Source organism: Rhinolophus hipposideros (assembly GCF_964194185.1).
Source record: "Rhinolophus hipposideros genome assembly, chromosome: 8".
Classification (NCBI taxonomy): Eukaryota; Metazoa; Chordata; class Mammalia; order Chiroptera; family Rhinolophidae; genus Rhinolophus; species Rhinolophus hipposideros.
The window spans coordinates 74520316-74539230 of NC_138054.1; the positions used below are offsets into that span (position 1 = coordinate 74520316).

The following is an 18915-nucleotide window of genomic DNA, read 5'->3' on the forward strand; positions in this document are numbered from 1 at the left end:
ATCTCAGTCTTTCTCTAATTAGGTTACAAAGAAGTGGATTGGGTTTCTACTGATTAGGTTTAAAACACCCTTCTCAAATCCATCCTAACCCTCACCCCCATCCCGATTGATAAGATTTTTGCTTTTCAAAAACTCCCAAAGATTGATTATATTATCTATTATCTATGGGTTGACCTAGATGAATTGTGAAGATTCCCACATTCTGAGAGTTGCCTAAGGTCACACAGCCAGGAAGTACCGTATTTCCCTGAAAATAAGACCTAGCCGGACAATCAGCTCTAATGTGTCTTTTAGAGCAAAAATTAATATAAGACCCAGTCTTATTTTACTATAATATAAGACAGGGTCTTATGTAATATAATAATAATATAATGTAATGTAATATAATATAATATAATATAATATAATATAATATAATATAATATAATAGTACTGGGTCTTATATAATATAATATAAGATCGGTTCTTATATTAATTTTGCTCCAAAAGACGCATTAAAGCTGATTGTCCGGCTAGGTCTTATTTTCAGGGAAACAGCGTAGCAGAGCTCAGGATCTTTAACTTCCAAGTCTTGTCTTTTTTCAGAAATAAAAATCTCACTCTTGTTTTTTAAAATAAAAGTAACATTGTTAAAAAAATAAAAATAATATGTACTTAAACAATTTAAACAATACAAGTGATAATTTTGTCACAAAACTTGCCCAAACAGGGTGTTAATAATCATTAAAAATTTTACTAATATATTTAATAGATGAAAATATTGTATCTCAAAGTTGCGTTTCTTTTATTAGTAATTTTTCCTCGTTTTGTACAGCTTTATGAGTTATATATTTCACATACCCTAAACTTCGCTCATGTAAAGTGCACAGTTCAGTGGTTTTTAGTATATTCTCAGAGTTGCATAACCATCATTACAATCTAATTTCAAGACTTTTTCAACACCCGCAAAGGAAAACTATACTCACTAGCAGTTTCCCCATCTCCCCCCCCATCCCTCAGCCTTAGGTTAGTTATCTTCTATGTGTTTATTGGCCATTTTAGTGATTTTGTGTCTGTCTCATTTGGATTGCTTTTAAAAAATGGATTACAGAAGTTCTGTATTTATCATGACAATTAACCATTTGTCTACCATGCATATTGCAGTATTTCAAAGCTATTTTTTTCATTTGTTCTTTGTTGCTGGCATCTCTTACTGTACAGATGTTTAAACTTCTTTCAATTTTTAAAACGATTTATTGATTTTGATTCATTATAAACATTTCCCTCCTACAATTATAAAGCCTTTCCCATATATCTTCTGCTGGTCTCTTATAGTTTTGTGGTTTGCTGAAGCTGTCAATCCATCACGGGTTTAGTTTTGAGATAGAATAACTGTATCTTATCAAACACTATTGATTTGAAAAATCACTTTCATCAAATGGCCAATGTCTATTCATTTTCGAAACGGGACAGAATGACAACAGCTAACACCGACGGAGTCCTTACAAACAGGGCCAGCCTTACGTTTTTGGTTTAACGTTCTGCAATCGTCGCCTTGAAATTCTTAGCAGTTCTAGACAAGGGGCCTCGGCCTTTCATTTTGTGCTAGACCCCGCAAATTATGGAGAGGTCCTGCTTACAAGTCCAGGCAACTATATTATTCCACTTAATCCTCATTTAAGTCATTTTGTGACATAGCCGTTTCCAGTTTCCTTTCGATTTTACAAATAGGGCAATGGAGTCAGAAAGATTACATTAGGCCAGCGAGCCAAAACGCTGCAGCAAAGGAGTTCGGTCCCAGCACCTGTCACGCCGGAGCCTGGCGAATAGGCGCCCCTTAACGCGGCAGCCTGTTACCATGTGGGGATGAAACGGGGAGGGCGCCGGGCCAGCAAGCGCGGCGGCTCAACTCCCCGGTTCACTCCGCGGAGCGTCACCGCCTGCGCCCCCGGCGCCCAGCTCCGTGTCGCGCTCTCCAGGGCGGACCTGCGGGACCCCGCCTTCCACCCGCGGCGGCGCGCGCTCGCCTCGCAGGCGGGCCCTCGCGCGCGCAGCGGTGGTGTTGCCGACGAGTTTCCCAAGTTCGCACAGGCCCCGGGTTGGCATGGCAACCAGGCAACCTGTTCCAGAGCCGCCAGCCTTCTCCGCACATGCCGCTGCCACCGCCGGAGCCGGGGGCCAGAGCCTATCCCATGATGCACCGCGCCAGCCCAGTCCCCAGTGGGCCGCCATGTTGTCGGAGTGAAAGGTAAGGGGGAGCGAGAGCGCCAGAGAGAGAAGATCGGGGGGCTGAAATCCATCTTCATCCTACCGCTCCGCCCGTGAGTATCCACACCCCGCTGGCCCCAAACGCTGCTCCGGATCCCCAGCGAGCAGATTCTCCTTTTGTATTGGTGTTAGAGGGCGGTTGGGGGGGTGAGAAGGGCTTTGGAAAAGCCGCCGGGGCCCTGGCTTAGGCTTCTCACTCGCTGTTCCTCGTACATGTTTTGGAGTCAGCAGCAAGGCCCCTATTGTTATCAAAGGAGGGAGGGGGTGGGGACCGGGGTCGACGCGGGGAAAATGCCGGGGCTTTAGGCCCGGGCCCAGGGCATAGACGTGCCCCTCCATTTCGGCTCGGCCCCGTCGGAACCCCCCAAAGATTGATGTGGCCCTTTAGGCTGCTTTTTTTGATGGGTTTGCGAAGCCCCGAGTCTTCCGTGTGGCCGTGAAGTGTAATTCTGTGCCACCCTGGATGTCTTGGACTTCTGGAGCTTCCGTGGCAGCGCCGAAGGAGGAGGAACAATAAATCGCTTTAGAAGCAGCCATGGCCCTGGTGTACAGGCGACAGCCAGCGTGGGGGAACTTTGGGAGCCTTAGACGCGGAGAAGTGGCGGTCGGGAAGTTTCAGATCGCCTTTCAGGCCCCTGGGTGCCTGTGGCCTTTTGTTTCCGCGGGAGCTTGTGCTTTGGGTGGGTTCTTCCCCTTCGAGCCTCTCTGTCGGTGCGTGTGTGTCCTAACCCACGGAGGGGCTCACCCCTCAGCGGTAGGAAGACAGAGTCACGACGCTGGGTGGTTTTCGTCCCCCACAGACGTTCTTGGTAAACACAGGTCGTTTGTTGCAGTTGTCAGCACCACTCCCACGTCAAGTGAGGAATCCGCTCTAACTTTTCTCTCCCCACTGTAGGCCCCTGTCCTCCTCCTCCTCCCCCCCCACCCCCGAAGAAAAACCACCACCACACACACACACGTACACGCGCGCACACACAAAACCAGGATCAGGAAAGCTGTTATCCTCACGGTAACCGGAAGGATTGTTACTTTTCATTGTGCAATTAAAAAGACACTTTTTATTTGTCGATATCAATTCGTTCACTTCCTACTCTTCCTGGGATGAGCGTTTAGGAGGCTTTTCGGGGGGGGGTTCTGTTTTAAAGTCAGTTACTTCTGAATCCGTACGTTTGTCCCTTTGGCTTTTTGTTTAGTGAAAATCCATGAAAGTCATCAAGACAAGCCGCCTCCAAGATAACACGGCGCTTGATGCAGTGTTAGGAAGCAAGCAAAAATACTAAACGTTTGACCCATTGCTAATTTTAACGTTATAAAACACTCTTGGGGGCTGCTGATTGTTTATCTGGACCTTTGGGAAACACTCACTGGGTTCTGAACTTTGAGTTAGTATTTTGCCTTAGCCACAACTGAATTCGTTTTGTCCAAGGCCACAGTTTTTTGAAGTTGGGTTTGAAGTTTAATTTGGGTTTGAGATGAACTGCTTTAAAATACGTTTGTGACCATAGAATTTTTTTTTTGTTGTTCCAGCGTGGTAAAAAAGAAACACCTTTTAAAACACGATTTTATTTTTTAAAAATGGGCTGTGAAGATAGGTTGAACCGTGTTCTTTTGTTTGAAATAAAATCTATTAGAGATATTAAACTTTGATGTGAACAGTTTGAAAACCGAAAGAGTGACTCGAATCATCACTTAATTTCTAGTTGCTTAAAGTGCTTATTTTATAATGTGCTATTTGTAAGTCACATTTCAAATGTTACACATAACTTTTTAGTGGGCTGAGAGTTCTCTAAAAGGCATCAGCAATTTAAATGTTTTTTAATGTTTAAGTGACTGATTTCTTAATTTTTGTACTGTAGTTGCCAAGATATTACAAAACTACCCAAGACACACATTAATTGCTTAGGTATTTGCTCACTTTCAAACTGTCCCTTCTGCCAGGTTTTCTCTTGTTTGAGAAACTGCCTTGCCTCATTAGGTAAAGCAGGAAGTCTCAGGCCGTACAGATAGCTTTACAAAAGCCGAATTGTTTTGTTTGAACATTTGTATAGGAATCTCCCCCCACCCCCATCCCTGGTTGGAATGAAGTTGTGTTCAGTGGTAAACACTTTTTTTTTTTCATGTGGAAGTTCTTTGCTAGATAAGTATTATGGCAAATCTTTTATTTCAGAAAGATTGCATTTGCTGTTTTGGAATCCTCAGGAACTGGAGTTCCATTGCTTTAATTGATGGTAACTGAATTCCGTGGGTCTCAGCATGGTGACTTTAAGTTTACAAAAAACTTTCACATCTATTATTTTTGTGTAAAAAAAACACACCAAATTTGTGAAGCATAGAGGAAGGATTTTCCCCCCATTTTTTTAGATGCGGGAAAAGGCTCGAAGAATGTTGCTAGTTTAACGGTAAAACTTGATTTTTGGGACTCTTGGCTTGCTCTAGAACAAAGACTGTTAGATTGATACTCCCTTGTAGAAGAAAATGGAACTGGCTATTATTGGTAAATAAGAGGGCAGTGAGTTCTTTTGAAAATCTAACCGGAAGGCATTAGGGTGGTTAGCACTTTGCAAAGACCTTTGGTAAACACAGCTATGACTTTCTGATTTTGGCACTTAAGCATGAATACACTTCCATTCATGAAAGCAGAAACTGAAGTCTAAAAGGCTGGACTAACCCAGTACCCTAGTAAGGTTCCGATGGATTGGAATTGTTAACTGAGACTAGACATTTCCAAATTAGGCTTTGAACAAATTACAAATTCCATTGTGTCTTCTTCTGGCTTCAAAACATGAATTAGTTGTGAGAAGCAAAAGCTTCTTTATCAGGAAGTTTAATTATTCTATAAAGAAATAATAGATTTCTCATAATCTTATGAGTGTTTTTAAAATGCACAGTTGGGATAGGGAGAGAAGGTATTTGTAGCAGTGGACTGTTAGGTTGATAGCTTTGAAATTGGACTCTAGTGGCTATGGACAGATGTGTTCTAATTGGTCACTGATTAATTAGTTTGTGGCATTTTTTTTTTTTTAGCACCTACAGGGTGACAAGTGTTATAGCTTATGTACAAATGTTGTTTCTGATTTTTAAGAAACTGAGATAGTAATGTTTCATAGTATCATTTTGGAGATTCTTTGTTGATCCTTCCAGGGAAGAAAGAGTTAGCAGATGTGAGTGAGAAATAGTACCTGTGTTGATAGAACCCCAGCAAGGGGTTGAAAGAAAGAGCTAGCATTGGGTGCAAAACAGGTTTAGGTTTGAATCCCTTCTCTGCAACTCACTAGCTGAATGCCTTGGGCATCACATAACTTTTCTGTCCCTTAGTGTTTTCATCTGCAAAATGGGGATGATTAAATAATGCCTATGTTTGCATTATTAAACATAATAATTAAACATTTGTTATATTAAACATAAACAATATGTTTGCCACACGATTATTGTATTCAGGCATCTGTTTTTTTACAGTGAGACTTTCTACACTAGTAAAGTGTTTGAATTTGGTTTGGTCTTATCCTGTGTTTACAGGACTCAAAGTACTAATGGAGTAATGATGTGATTACAATTATACTTGTAACTTAGTGGTAAAAATTTTGCATTTTTTTCTTCCATCAATAGCAGCTGAGTTTCAGGCTAAGAACATTCAGTTGCTGTTCTTGGTCGGGGACCTTATTGTTTCTTCAAAGAGCATCCTATAAATATGTTGGAAATTTTAAAGTGTCCTTTCAAGTTGTAGACAATCTGAGTCATTGCTAATTATATATGGGATTTGGATTTTTTTTTTTTTGCCATATATTTGCTTCAGCTGTAAAGTGGTATTTTATAAAGGTCTTGTTCATTTAAAAAGTATCTGCCACAGTTGGCTTAAGGTGTAAATAATTTGGGTAGAGGAGCCATTAATTAAAGTCTAGTTTTATATTGTTACCTCTGGTAACAACATAAGTTTCCCTGAATTGCTGCATTGAGTCCTGATCTCAAAACCTGTCTGAGTACTTACCAACAATTACATTAATTTACACATGCAGACACACACACAAACACAAAACTTAACAAAATGGAGGTTTTGGTTTAGAATATTGTGTATTATAAAGCATTTAGCTACTTGGTATATACTAGTTGTAGATGTATTGCAGAAGATATGGAGCTTATTTTTATCTTGGTGTATGTCAAGTTGTGTTTTTAACAATGCAGATTTTAACCATTTGTAACCTGTTTGTCCGTAGGTGTTGGTGGAATGAGCGTTGCATGTGTCTTGAAGAGAAAAGCAGTGCTTTGGCAGGACTCTTTCAGCCCCCACCTGAAACATCACCCTCAAGAACCAGCTAATCCCAACATGCCTGTTGTTTTGACATCTGGAACAGGGTCGCAAGCGCAGCCACAACCAGCTGCAAATCAGGCTCTTGCAGCTGGGACGCACTCCAGCCCTGTCCCAGGATCCATAGGAGTTGCAGGCCGTTCCCAGGACGACGCTATGGTGGACTACTTCTTTCAGAGGCAGCATGGTGAGCAGCTTGGGGGAGGAGGAAGTGGTGGAGGCGGCTATAATAATAGCAAACATCGATGGCCTACTGGGGATAACATTCATGCAGAACATCAGGTAAAAAAAGTTCACTATTTCAGCTTTGAAACTCTTTATAATTGCTGTCCACTTAGGATATCTGCTTTCAGTGAATGTCTTTAAAAGCCTAAATTGCTAATTTCATTTGCTCTAAACATTCACTTGTTTTAAAGGATGCTTGTTTTAATACTGTAACTGGGTCATTTATCATTCTGGTGCTAAATAGTAAATGACCATTTTTAAGAAGACTTAAGATTGTTTTATCGTGCACATTGCATTTCTGGGTATGCTTTTTAAACAGAATACTTTACCCCCAATAACACATTCTTTTAAGAACTCTTTGGGGTGTTTATAGGCCAAATAATATTTTATAGCCTTTCCTGTTGGGTATGGGTGACTTTTGTTTTAAGATGTTATAGTTGAAAGTAGTGGGAAGTTGATAACAAATCAGCTGCTCAAATGAAATTTATTTGAAATGTAACTGACATAATCTAATGTTTTGTGTCAGAGAGTAATGGTTGTGGCTTTTAGGTTTTACCCATCTTTGTCCTCTTGTTCGAAGCACTTACTGCACTTGGTTAATTTTAACATGCTTGCTTTTCCTAATCTAAAACCGTAGCTGGAATCATGGCATACTTTACTGAGAAGAGTTTAGCCTGATCTGTGTCTCCTAACTTCCTCATAATGATGAAAGGCTTTGAATGTATTAATCAGGCTATTCTTTGAAATTGGGCGTAGGTTGAATTTGCAAAGGTTCATTTTATATTGCCACTATCTGAGTACTGATTAGCAAAAAGAACTGACATCTTTCACTAGGCCTCTAGTGCTTCTGTTTTGCTTCAGAAACAAATCAGGCACAAGCACAATTGCAAATCTGAATTTTTACTTGTACTTCCTCTGAAACTTCAAAAAGGTAGCCCATGTCCTTTACCATAGTAGAAATGAAGAGGTAGAATTTATCCTCTTATTCCACAGAAATTTACTGAGCACTTTGATTTACTAGAACAATTATTAATATCAGTGCTGCTTCATAAGCACCTACTATGTGTATGGGAGGGATACTAAGAAGTATGAGATAAGGGGCTTCTTGTGCACTTTTTATCCCTATGTACCTGTTACTTAGGACACTATTTGTTTCCTATTTGCTTGGAGTCTTGGAGGTGTGGATCAAATTGTATTTATCTCACTATCCCAGTTCCTAGAATTTGGCATATAATAGAGCCTCAGAAGAAATTCATTGAATGCATGAGTTCCTAACTCTTTGGCCTTAAAGTTGGGGTAAAAGGAGATTGTCACAAAGATACGGACCTTGAATGCCAGGCTGATTTAATTCAGTAGGCAGCAGGGTTTTTGAGTGTGCATGTATGTATGGAGTGATTTTTATCCAGTGGTACTTTGGGAAGATTGAGTTGGCAATAAGAGATGGGAGTGAGTAAGGGTTGAGACTAATTGGGTAACTACCATCCCTGGTGTGAGCAACGGAAAAGAAGGTGTGGCACTGAGAAATGTCAAGAATTTGGTGATTGAACTAGAAATCTTAGGTCCCTGGGGAAATGAACTGATAGAGGAAAAGGAATACAGAGGGGGATATGTTTTGGGGATAAGGTAATTAAACTTTGTAGTATACATGTTGAGTTTGAGATTTAGGCAGGTATACATGGAAAGAGAGAGAGAGAGAGAGAGAGAGAGAGAGAGAGAGAGAGACACACACACAACAAACACCAAGGTAGGAAGTGTTTGGTTTGGATGGTATCTGTGTAGGGGACCAAAGTGGAAGGCCTGTTATCTTTGCCTTATTTGGCTAACCATTGTTTAAAATTTACATTACAGATCTATAAAGTTTTGTGTTGGCTTTCCTAACGATAGGCTGATGGGCAAAAGCTGAAAGGAGAATCTGGGTGCTTGGCCTGTGCCTTGCTAGGTGGGCAAATCAAACTCTGGTCAGTCCTTGGCAGAGCTCTAAGATCTAAAATCTGGTTGTGCTGTGCATGGCAGCGAGTGTTTGTTGAAGGCTTACTTGGGGCTTTTATCTTATGCTGAGCCCTATCATAAGGAATTAATCTCACTTATTGAGCAGTTTTATCCAGATCAGTTAGCAAACTAGAGTTAATGTTAAATGGCAAAACCTGTTCCTTACCCAGCGGGCCCAAACCAGTGACCCAACTTGGAGTGAGACTCATCACAATACAATTCTGTTGGGCTGGGCACATGATATAATGAACAGTATTAGGAAACTAAGGGTAGTTGCTGTGTTGCAGATGTTGGCCACCCACAAATGACCTCTCCTGCAGTCATTATAATGTATTGTAATTTACTGGGTTTGGTGTTGCTCTCACCTCCTGGACTGAACTGTTCTAGGACAGAGACTGTTGTATTTTTCATGCTCCTTTCCCAAGAGTGCCTGAAATTTTTATGTTGATTGAATGAGGAAGACCACAGAAGTTCTTCCGATTTGTACCAGGTAAAGTAGTGGATCTGAGAGCTCAGTTATCCCGCTGGGAAACACGTGGCAGCAGGTAGAGGCCACTTGGACAAGCAGCAGTGGTGAGTGTGTAGTGTAGTTGAAGAGTGGAGGGTCATATCTTTAGGTGGAGAATGACGACCCTCATCAGCCACTGTTACTGATTGGAGTAATCGGGTGTCTGATCTGTCAGGTGGGAGTGCAAAAGAGGCTAAGAATCACTGATGATGATAGATATATTTACAGAGCACTTATTTAGAAATATATGGGCACTGGGCTATGTATTTGCTGTATTTAATCCTCAGAGCAGTCCCATGAGGGAAGTATTAATATCCTTTTTTTGAGATGAGAAAATGAAGCTTAGTTACAGGTAGAACCTGGTTTTTAAATCAGGTCTTTGTGATTCCAGTGCCTGTTCTTTTATATGTTTCTGTCTCCCTAGGAGTATTTTTGGCTTTAAAAAACTAAAGGAAAGCAAACTATTGCAACAAAGTAGGCATTCTAAGGTAAAAAAATTATTTTGCTTGAATTTTAGAGATGATAAACTTGGTAAAAAGGAGGTGAATACAAATAATGTTGACTTTTCTCCTATAATTGCAAGAGTCCTTTTTTTCTTTCTGCGCAAGGGCGATACTAATGCTAAAGTTCATTTTTTTTTTCTCAGTTTTGTTTTTATTACATGTGTATTCCAGGTAGTTATTGTGGGAAACTTACCTCTTAGAATGACTAAATATAAAGTGATTCTATTGCCAGTACATTCTGCCATACCACTGGGCTATTACTCCTTTTTTTTAAATTCCTTTTTGGTGGGCCTATTTCCTTAGCCTTTTTTTAAAAAGGCCTTTGGCATAATGGAACAGAATTTAAGATCAGATTGTCAGAGTGCTTTTACCAATGAGCTGGTGAAGTAAAGAATATCACAGGCTGCGATGCCAGACAGGAGTGTTGCAGGGAAGGGAACTAGTTATTGTGCCAGGTACTTTACATTCATTTCTCTCATTATTACTCCCATTTATGAGTAATCACTTTTTTACACTAAAACATTTTTTTAACCTTTTGAAGTTGGGATTTTTCTGCCCGATGTGGAAATTCTCCTAGTGTCTGAATTTTCCTCTTTCAATAGTGAGCTCTTTCAGCTGTGCCTGTACATATGACTGATTTTTTATTTTCAATATTTTTGGTTTATTTTCTAAGTATGAAACGTGACGGATAATTAGCATGGAGGCCCTTTAAAGTTCAGGACATTGACAGCTTGAGAACATGTGTTGTGGGGAATATGCAGTACTTTAAAAATCTTGCAAATTGAGGTATTGAAAATTAGGTGAAATTTAGAAACTGTAAAATAGTATTTTGAGGTGAGAAAGGGTATTCAGATTTGTATGTTTGTTTTTAAATAGTTGTAACATTTGCAAACTATAGTCTTTCTATTATGTTTTTTTTCCTACATTAAGAACATAAACATATTATCACTTGTTTTAATACATAAAATATTGTAGTTGGTATAGTCAGAAACTTCAAAGCCCCTATTTTTGGACCAAATTGAGGTCTTTGGAGGGGAGTGAGGGAAAGAAGTCCCCTCAATTTTTTTTGCTGGTTAAATTTACCCATAGTGAACAAGACAGTGGCTATGAATCAAGATATTACAGAACACTAGAAAACATATCTTCCTAAGTGAGTATTACTTAAAATATAAACCTATAAAAGTTTTATGAATTTATTTTAACAGTAATTTTTATAACATAAAATTTTTCCCCCCAGAATAATATTAAAGGTTTCATCATGCAAAGCCCAAGGTCAGGTCTTTGACTTGTTACGATAGTTTTATTCTTATTGTGAAATCTGTTTTCTCTGTGAACTTCTGTGAGATAAAGTGGGTGATGAAATAGGGAAAACATTTTAAGGTCACTCAGATCAGTTGAACTGTGGCCTCTCTACTGGATTTTAAAGGGCAGAGATAGGTAGAAGCTCAGCTTTGGGAGAAAGGAAATTTAGAGGACAACTCCACAGACCTTTCTCACTCTTGCTTGTAGTCTTTTGGAGCTAGGATGTATCAGTATCCACCATAGATTGACAGCTTGTGGGAGATAATTCTAGATAGCCAGGCAAAATTCTGTGGATGAATCTTCTCTTTGGCTCTATTTTATACGCCCTTTTTCTTTCACTTGGTGTTGCCATCTTCTGGTGGTATCCTGACACCCAATCTTGACATGTCTATCCTTGCTCCAATGACTGTGAGATAATCCTTACACTTTGTAATTAATAAATACTATGTTAAACTTGGAGGGAGCCCATGTATTCTCCACATTGGGAGTTTCATCATTTCCTGGAGATCCTATGTTGTCCCTGCTGAGTGACTGTTATGAGTCTCTTGTTTCTCTGGGTAGATTGCTTAGATGCCCCAGCATTTAGGCCAGTGGCATTTGGTTAACACATGATAAAGTTGAATAATCCATACTTTCACACTTCGTTTTCTCTTACACCTGTACCCTTAGAGCCTTTTAAAATTATATTTGGAGTTCACAAAGACTTAGTATTATGCACTTGGTCAAAAGGACCATCAATAGGCCTTTTCTGACTATAATTTTAAGAATTATTTTCCAATTTTAAGAATTAGGTTCCAGTGTTAAAAAAGAAGTATTCACTCAGATGCTATGTGATACTTGATTGTATGTGCCTCCTAGATGGCAACTTGCAGAGCTCAATATGTCTTTGTTTTGTTTTAAAAGGTTTTTGGTGTGGAGTTAGGAAAAATATTATAGAATAGGTCATAATGGGATGTAACAGTGGGAAAAACAAGGGTATGGTGGGAAAAATAAGGGTATGTCAGGAAAATGAAGGGGGTAAATTTAGAATTTAGAAGAATGTACTGGAGTGGTGGGTTATAGAACTTGCTCTGGGTGTCCCTGTGACCAAAGAAATGAGGGAAATGGGATGAATCATGAGATTTTTAGTAAAAGAAAAGCACAGTGGTTACTTAGGAAGAGCTCTGTTTCATATTTCACTTAGGATTTGGTTGAAGTGCTTTGTAAACTGTAAAGTAACGTGATAATGTTTTTCATCACACCTCTCTACACTTGCAGAAGAGACACACATCTTTTGTGCATGTGTCCATTTTCTCTCAGGCAACAGCATTTGCTGAATACTTTGTACAGGCTGAGCCTGAGTACAGAATTACGCTTCTGGGTATTGTAGAAAGAATACTTAAAAAAAGTCGTAGCTTTTGCTTAGAATCTATCTGTTCACTCTTGGGCAGTGGCTTAACACCGTCAGAGGAATCTAGGACTGACAACACAATGCCAAGAGAGTAGGAAGTGTTGGGGATAGGGTAAGTAATAGTTTTGTTGTTGAGGGATTTCTCTTCCCTCTTCCCCATTTTTTACATTCAGTTGTTTATCTTCTGGATATACTGAGGGGGCAGTAATGGGATTGTGGCTTCAACTCAGTGGCCTGCGCTGGCATTTTGCTCCATGTTGTGAATATTGTGAGAAGTGGTGTTCAGCGGCAATAGGTTGGGTGAGCTTAACATTTGGGAATTTGATTAAATAACTTGGGCCTGAAGGGTGTACATGGCACTGGTGATAAAACCAGCCGTTGAAGAGTTCTTGGACCTTTTCCAGAAGAATGCTCTTCGTGTTTTTCTCATGTAGTATTTTTTGAGAACGGTCGATTTTAAAGTGCCTTATTAATGATTCCAAAAGATTTAGCAGACATGGATTTGTCTATTTATTGCCTTTAATAAGTACTCTTTTATGGTTAAAGTACCTTTCTTAATGTTTTTATGAATCTCATTAGGAAAATTTCTAGATTTGTGGAAATTGGGGGCTCTAAAGATTTTTTTATAACTGCTTTATTGATACAGAATTCATTCATTTAAAGTGTGTAATACAATAGTTTTTAGTATATTCATAGAGTTGTGCAGCCATCACCACAGTCAATTTTAAAACATTTTCATCATCTCCAAAAAACTGTACCCAGTAGTAATCACCCTCCAGCCCTAGACAACCACCAGTCTACTTTCTGTGTTTGTTCCACTTTATATAAATGGAATCATACAGTATGTTGTCCTTTGTGACTGGCTTCTTTCACTTAGCATAGTGTTTTAAAGGTTCATACATGTTGTAGCATGTACCAAAACGTCATTTCTTTTTATTGCTGAATAACAGCTCATTATACAGATATATACCACATTTTATCCATTTATCAGCTGATGGACCTTTGGCTTTTTCCCCCACGTTTTGGCTATTACAAATAATACTACCATAAACATCTGTGTACAAGTTTTATTGTTTGGACACATGCTTTCATTTTTGGGGGGGTTACCTAAAGATTTTTAAAGATGTATATGTCTCTAATGTACAGATACAAAAATAATGGAGATTTCTTCACTAGTGCCAGTGCTTTTTAGAAATAGAGGTAGGGATAGTTAGTTTATCTACAGTTTTACACCATGGATTTGGAATTTTTCCAAGTGACAAGTTTTACTGGGGCTAATGGCAACTTGCTTCTCTGTCTATGAAGAAAGTGTTTTCAGATTAACAGCATAAATAAACTTGCTTATTACCCTGGAAAGAGGAATGCTTAAATTATAGAGAACAGGTGTTTTCAGGGAGCTGTACTTTTAGCTGTCATAGGTATACAGTCAATTATTCTGTTAATGACAAATAATTTGCCTCTATTAAGAAAGTTCCCTAAGGACTTCCACAAGGGAACAGTCCATTAACCTAATTCTTCTTATTGTACGTGTTTAAAAGCATCAGATCTGCTGTTAATTAAAAAAAGTTCTTTAATTTGCTAAGAATTTATTGATTCACATTGTTCTTCTCCCCCCAATTGTTCAAATTAGATACTACTCATATGGGTCAGAGGTTTAGTAAAATGCAAAACAATGAAATTAATACATCCTTTCTCTGAAGAAACTTAGTTTCATGAAGGGAAGAATTATAAAGAAACGTGTTTCAAGAGTGAGTCTTTTAGTGAATATATATTGAAATGAGTGCTGAGATGGGGTTATAGTGTGTTTGGGTAACAAATCACATGAGAGGAATTTTATATTAAATACAGTTCCTTTATTAACATAATCTAGAAGATGGCTTTAAGCTCTGTGTATTTATTAAGATTGATATAAATGGAAAAAGGACTGTGAGGACGTACGGCAAAATATTGCTTTTATTTGTATGGGTGAGGAGATTATAGGTAATTTGATTTCTTGTATACTTTGTATTTTCCAAGTTTCAAACCTTGAAATTTTTACAGGTTAAATAAAGAAAAAAAAAAAGACAAACCTTATTTATCTGCTATTAAGAACTTCGTTTACTATATTGAATGAAAGTGAATTGGCTGATAAGATAACATTTCCAGTGGGATTTTGGTGTTGGAAAAGATCTTGGAAATCTTTATTTATTTTTTAAAGATTTTTTATTGGGGGAAAGAGAACAGAACTTTATTGGGGAACAGTGTGTACTTCCGGGACTTTTTCCAAGTCAAGTTGTCCTTTCAGTCTTAGTTGTGGAGGGCGCAGCTCAGCTCCAGGTCCAGTTGCCGGTGCGAGTTGCAGGGGGCACAGCCCACCATCCCTTGCGGGAGTCGAACCGGCAGCCTTATGGTTGAGAGAACGCGCTCCAACCAGCTGAGCCATCTGGCACTGGCCCATGTGGGAATCGAACCAGCAGCCTTCGGCCTTAGCAGCCTGGAGCTCCAACCACCTGAGCCACCGGGCTGGCCCCAGATCTTGGAAATCATTTAATATTTTCCCCCAATGCAATGATCTTTACATGAATTATCTCTGTTTTAATAAAAAAAATGTTAGTGTGCTGAACAGGATAGGTTGAGGGTATCCAGTAAGATCTAGAGGTAATTTTATTTTAGTATTGAGTGCTTCCTTTCTGTATTTAGAAGTAATAATGACATACACTGTAAGTTGTGTGCTGGAATTGTTCTTGTCTTTACATATGATTTAAACCCCCAGTAACTCTGTGTTGGTTTTTTTATCATTTCCATTTTTTGTATGAGGAAATGCAGAGTCAGAAAAACGAGGTACCATGTTTTAAGGTCTTAACGATGTATGTTGGAGGTGATTAGATCATGCTCTTTACACCAGACCAGTCTGTTTGGAGACACCTACTGTACTTCATGGAGTGGTCGGCTTTCCCCTAAACACACACAGGCCTCTTTTACACAGCGCACATTTTAAGCCCTACTTGCTGCTCATATATCGTAACTTAGGGATACCAGTAGAAGTTTAGTTTGCGTGTCTAATTTTAGGAACCCAGCACTAAATGCATAATAGGTGCTCAGTGAATGGCATGATGCTTTTCAGAACTGAACTCATTAGTTTCCTTCATTCCCTATATCCTGTTTCTGTGGATGATGGCATCTCCATTACAGGCAACCTAGGAATCTCAGATTCCTACCTCCTGCCTTGAACAGTTCCAAGGTTATATTCATATTGCCTTATTTGATAGGCTTGTATTTCTTATGAGGACATTTACAGTAGTCTACTGACTGGTTTTCTGTACCCCTCCCCCCTTTCTTCCTTCTGACTGTTTTCTATGCTGCTGCCAAGTTAGTATTTCTGAAGAGACATCTGCCTATGTCTTACCCTTGCCTAAATTTTATTTTTTTTTGTTTTTCAGTTGCTTGTAGGTAACTTCCAAGCTCCTCAGCATAACATAATGTTGGCCTTTGGTGTTTTGAACCAGCTTACCTCTCCTGTCTTTGCTGCCACTCCACTTTAGCTGTACTGCAAAGTATTTGTAACTTTCTGAACACCCATGCTATTTGTAGTTTGTACAGTTCCTCAACATAGTTGTGGTGTTTTTATTTATGTAGTTTTCTCTGCTTGGACTCCCCTTTTCTCATCCATGTAGACACTCGCTCATCTTTCAAGCTTCAACCAAAGTACCTTCATCTCTGTAAACTTTATCCTTTCTACCTCTTTTTGTAAAGATTGGGTGTCCTCTTTCTTTCTTTCTTTTTTTTTTTTTTTGAATTTTTAAGTTATTTGAATCAAACTGATGATAATTACTGGGAAGCAAGATACTTACTGGGAAGCAAGATACTTCTCAGATGCTTTTTTGGGTGTCCTGTCTTGATGCACATTTTATTGAAGCATTCAGCTCGTGTATTGGAGTTGAAGATTTACTTTTCTTCACCATTGGGTGCTAGGAACCTGTTTCAGTAAATAGATTCTCGGGCTTAAGTCCAGACCTACTGAATCAAAATCTCCAGGGATGAGATGCAGTTCAAGTATTTTCGAGAAAGCACTCCATGGGTGATCCTCATGTATACCTTGGTTAAGAACCACTGTGGTTCTCTTGAATCTTTCAGCCTTGTATCTTCAGCACCTGGCACATAGTACGTGCCTCAGAAATGATGGATGAACACATATCATCAGGGCGAATTGAAGAGACTTACTGAGTGTAGTGTTTTATTTGGAAGAGTATTAAGATGTCATTTTGAATTGATAACGTATAAGGTATAACAGAATGTGGGGTCTTTTGAATACTGAGAGGCTTTTGGGCCTAAGATAAGGAGCCAGTAAGCATATTTTTTGAAGGACTGCGTTGAACTTTTAAAGTAATTGCTATCAGCTATGGTTTTATGCCCCCCCCCTCTTTTTTTTAGATTTCTTGAAACCATATCAGAGATAGGCAAATAAGGGGCTATAGGAACAAAGTTTACTTTCCATAATTTGTAAAACATTGAAACTTTGTTTCTGTTCCCAATCCCATCCCATATTGGAAAACAGTGCCATATATCTGTTTCAGTGTTTCAAGGTTCATTGCTGTTCTCAGAAGTGAATTTTATCCACTAGGATAGTTCAGGAAGATAGTATCCTTATGAAGACAGAATGGAGGTTGTAATTTACCTCTATATTGCCAATGGTTAACTGTTCTTAAGACTAGTGACTCATTTTTCCCATATAAAGCTTTTTAAGAGATGCTGGTTGGGTTTAAGGTTTCTATTGGAGTGGTATAAAGTACAGAGGGTGAATATTAAAATGCAAGATTTTTGTTCTATATTAGGGTTGTGGATTTTCTTCTAAGTGAAATTTTAAAAACAGCTTTATTGTAGTATAATTCACATACCATACAATTCACCCATTGAAAATGTACAGTTCAGTGGTGTTTACTATATTCAGAGTTGTGCAGCCATCACCACAGTCCAAATTTGGAACATTGTCATCACCCCATAAAAGAAATCCTGTACCTACTACTAGTCACTCCGTACTTCCCCCATTCCTCCTTCCTAGGCAACCAATAATCTACTTTCTGTCTTAAAATGGAAAAATTTTTTGATAGTACATGATAGTTCAAAAAAATTTTGATAATCTGTTTTTCAGAGTTAACTACTTCTAACAATTTGGTTTATTTCCTTCCAGACTCTTTCTGTGCATATATAAATAGAAATTCATGAATGTGTTGTAGTTTTAAACCAAATGGGATCATTCTCTATATATACACTGTATGGTAGTCTATATGTATTTATACATTGTGGCCCTCCTTTCAGGTCAATAAGTAACCTCTGTGTTCCTTTTAAGGGCCATAGTGCATGGAAGTGCAATAATTTATTTTGACTAATTTACCCCAGATTGATGGACTTTTAGGTTGTTTTCAGCTTTTGACATTCTAAACAGTGCTGCAATAAACAATATTGGAGTTACATTTTTGTACTCCAGAGTAATTTCTTTAGAAGTGAAATATTTACAGAAGTGAAATTGACAGATGAAACAAAATTCATTAAAAATTTTGATACATATTTCCACATTGTTCTCCAGATAGATTGGATCAATTTAAATTTCCAACACTGTATGAGTGTTCTTTGTGCATTTTTTTTATGTTGGTGTATATATTATTTTCCTAGATTGATAAGACATTTTAAATGTACTTTAACTGTTTATCTTTTGCAATTCGGAGATTTAAAATGTATGTAATCAAAAGTGTTGGTTTTTTGCTTTTGACTTCTTTTTTTTTAATTAATTTATTGGGGTGACAATTGTTAATGAAATTACATAATTTCAGGTGTACAATTCCGTATTACATCATCAATAAATCCCATTGTGTGTTCACCACCCAGAGTCAGTTCTCCTTCCATCACCATATATTTGATCCCCCTTACCCTCATCTCCCTCCCCCAACCCGCTTTTGACTTCTTTATCCTCTTAGGTCATCATCCTTCATCCAGTCTCCTGTGTTTCTTATAATATTTTTATAGTTCTATTTTTATATTTTCATTTTTAATTCATCTGGAGTTTATTTCTGTGTATTGTATAGGCAGGAAGTAGTAATGTAATTTTACTTTTCTCAAATGTGTAACTAGTGATCCTAGCACCTTTTATTGATTTGAAAGACCTCCTTTAAGTAAATTAAGTTTTCTTATATCCGTGGATCTATTTTGACTCATTTGTTTGATTGATGTATTTATTTTTAGAATTTTCTTTAAAAATAATCTTTATTGAGGTATAATGGACAATAAAATGCACACATTTTAAATGTATAATTTGATAAATCTTGACATCAAAATATTCACTTGTGAAACCATATTACAATCAAGAAGATAATGATAATTCCCGTCTTCTCCAAAAGTTTCATCACCTTTTAAAATTTCCCCCAGCAGCCAGCACTGATGTTTTCTGGGTAGGTCTAGACTTATAATTATTGTA

The 18915-nt window shown here is 38.4% G+C and overlaps 1 protein-coding gene across 24 annotated transcripts in view; it reads left to right on the forward strand.

The window, feature by feature from the left end:
* Positions 1–1969: 1969 nt before the first annotated feature.
* Positions 1970–18915, forward strand: part of PUM1 (pumilio RNA binding family member 1) — a 110918-nt gene continuing 93972 nt past the window's right edge. For 16 of the 24 annotated variants that reach the window (XM_081056187.1, XM_081056206.1, XM_081056207.1 and 13 more), the window contains exons 1-2: positions 2167–2300; positions 6459–6832. In XM_081056187.1, the coding sequence (XP_080912313.1) occupies positions 6470–6832 (363 nt within the window). In that variant the 5' untranslated portion in view covers positions 2167–2300; positions 6459–6469. Of the gene's footprint in view, positions 2301–6458; positions 6833–18915 lie in introns of all 24 variants that reach the window. The other 8 variants (XM_081056195.1, XM_081056196.1, XM_081056188.1 and 5 more) reach the window with 7 other exon arrangements.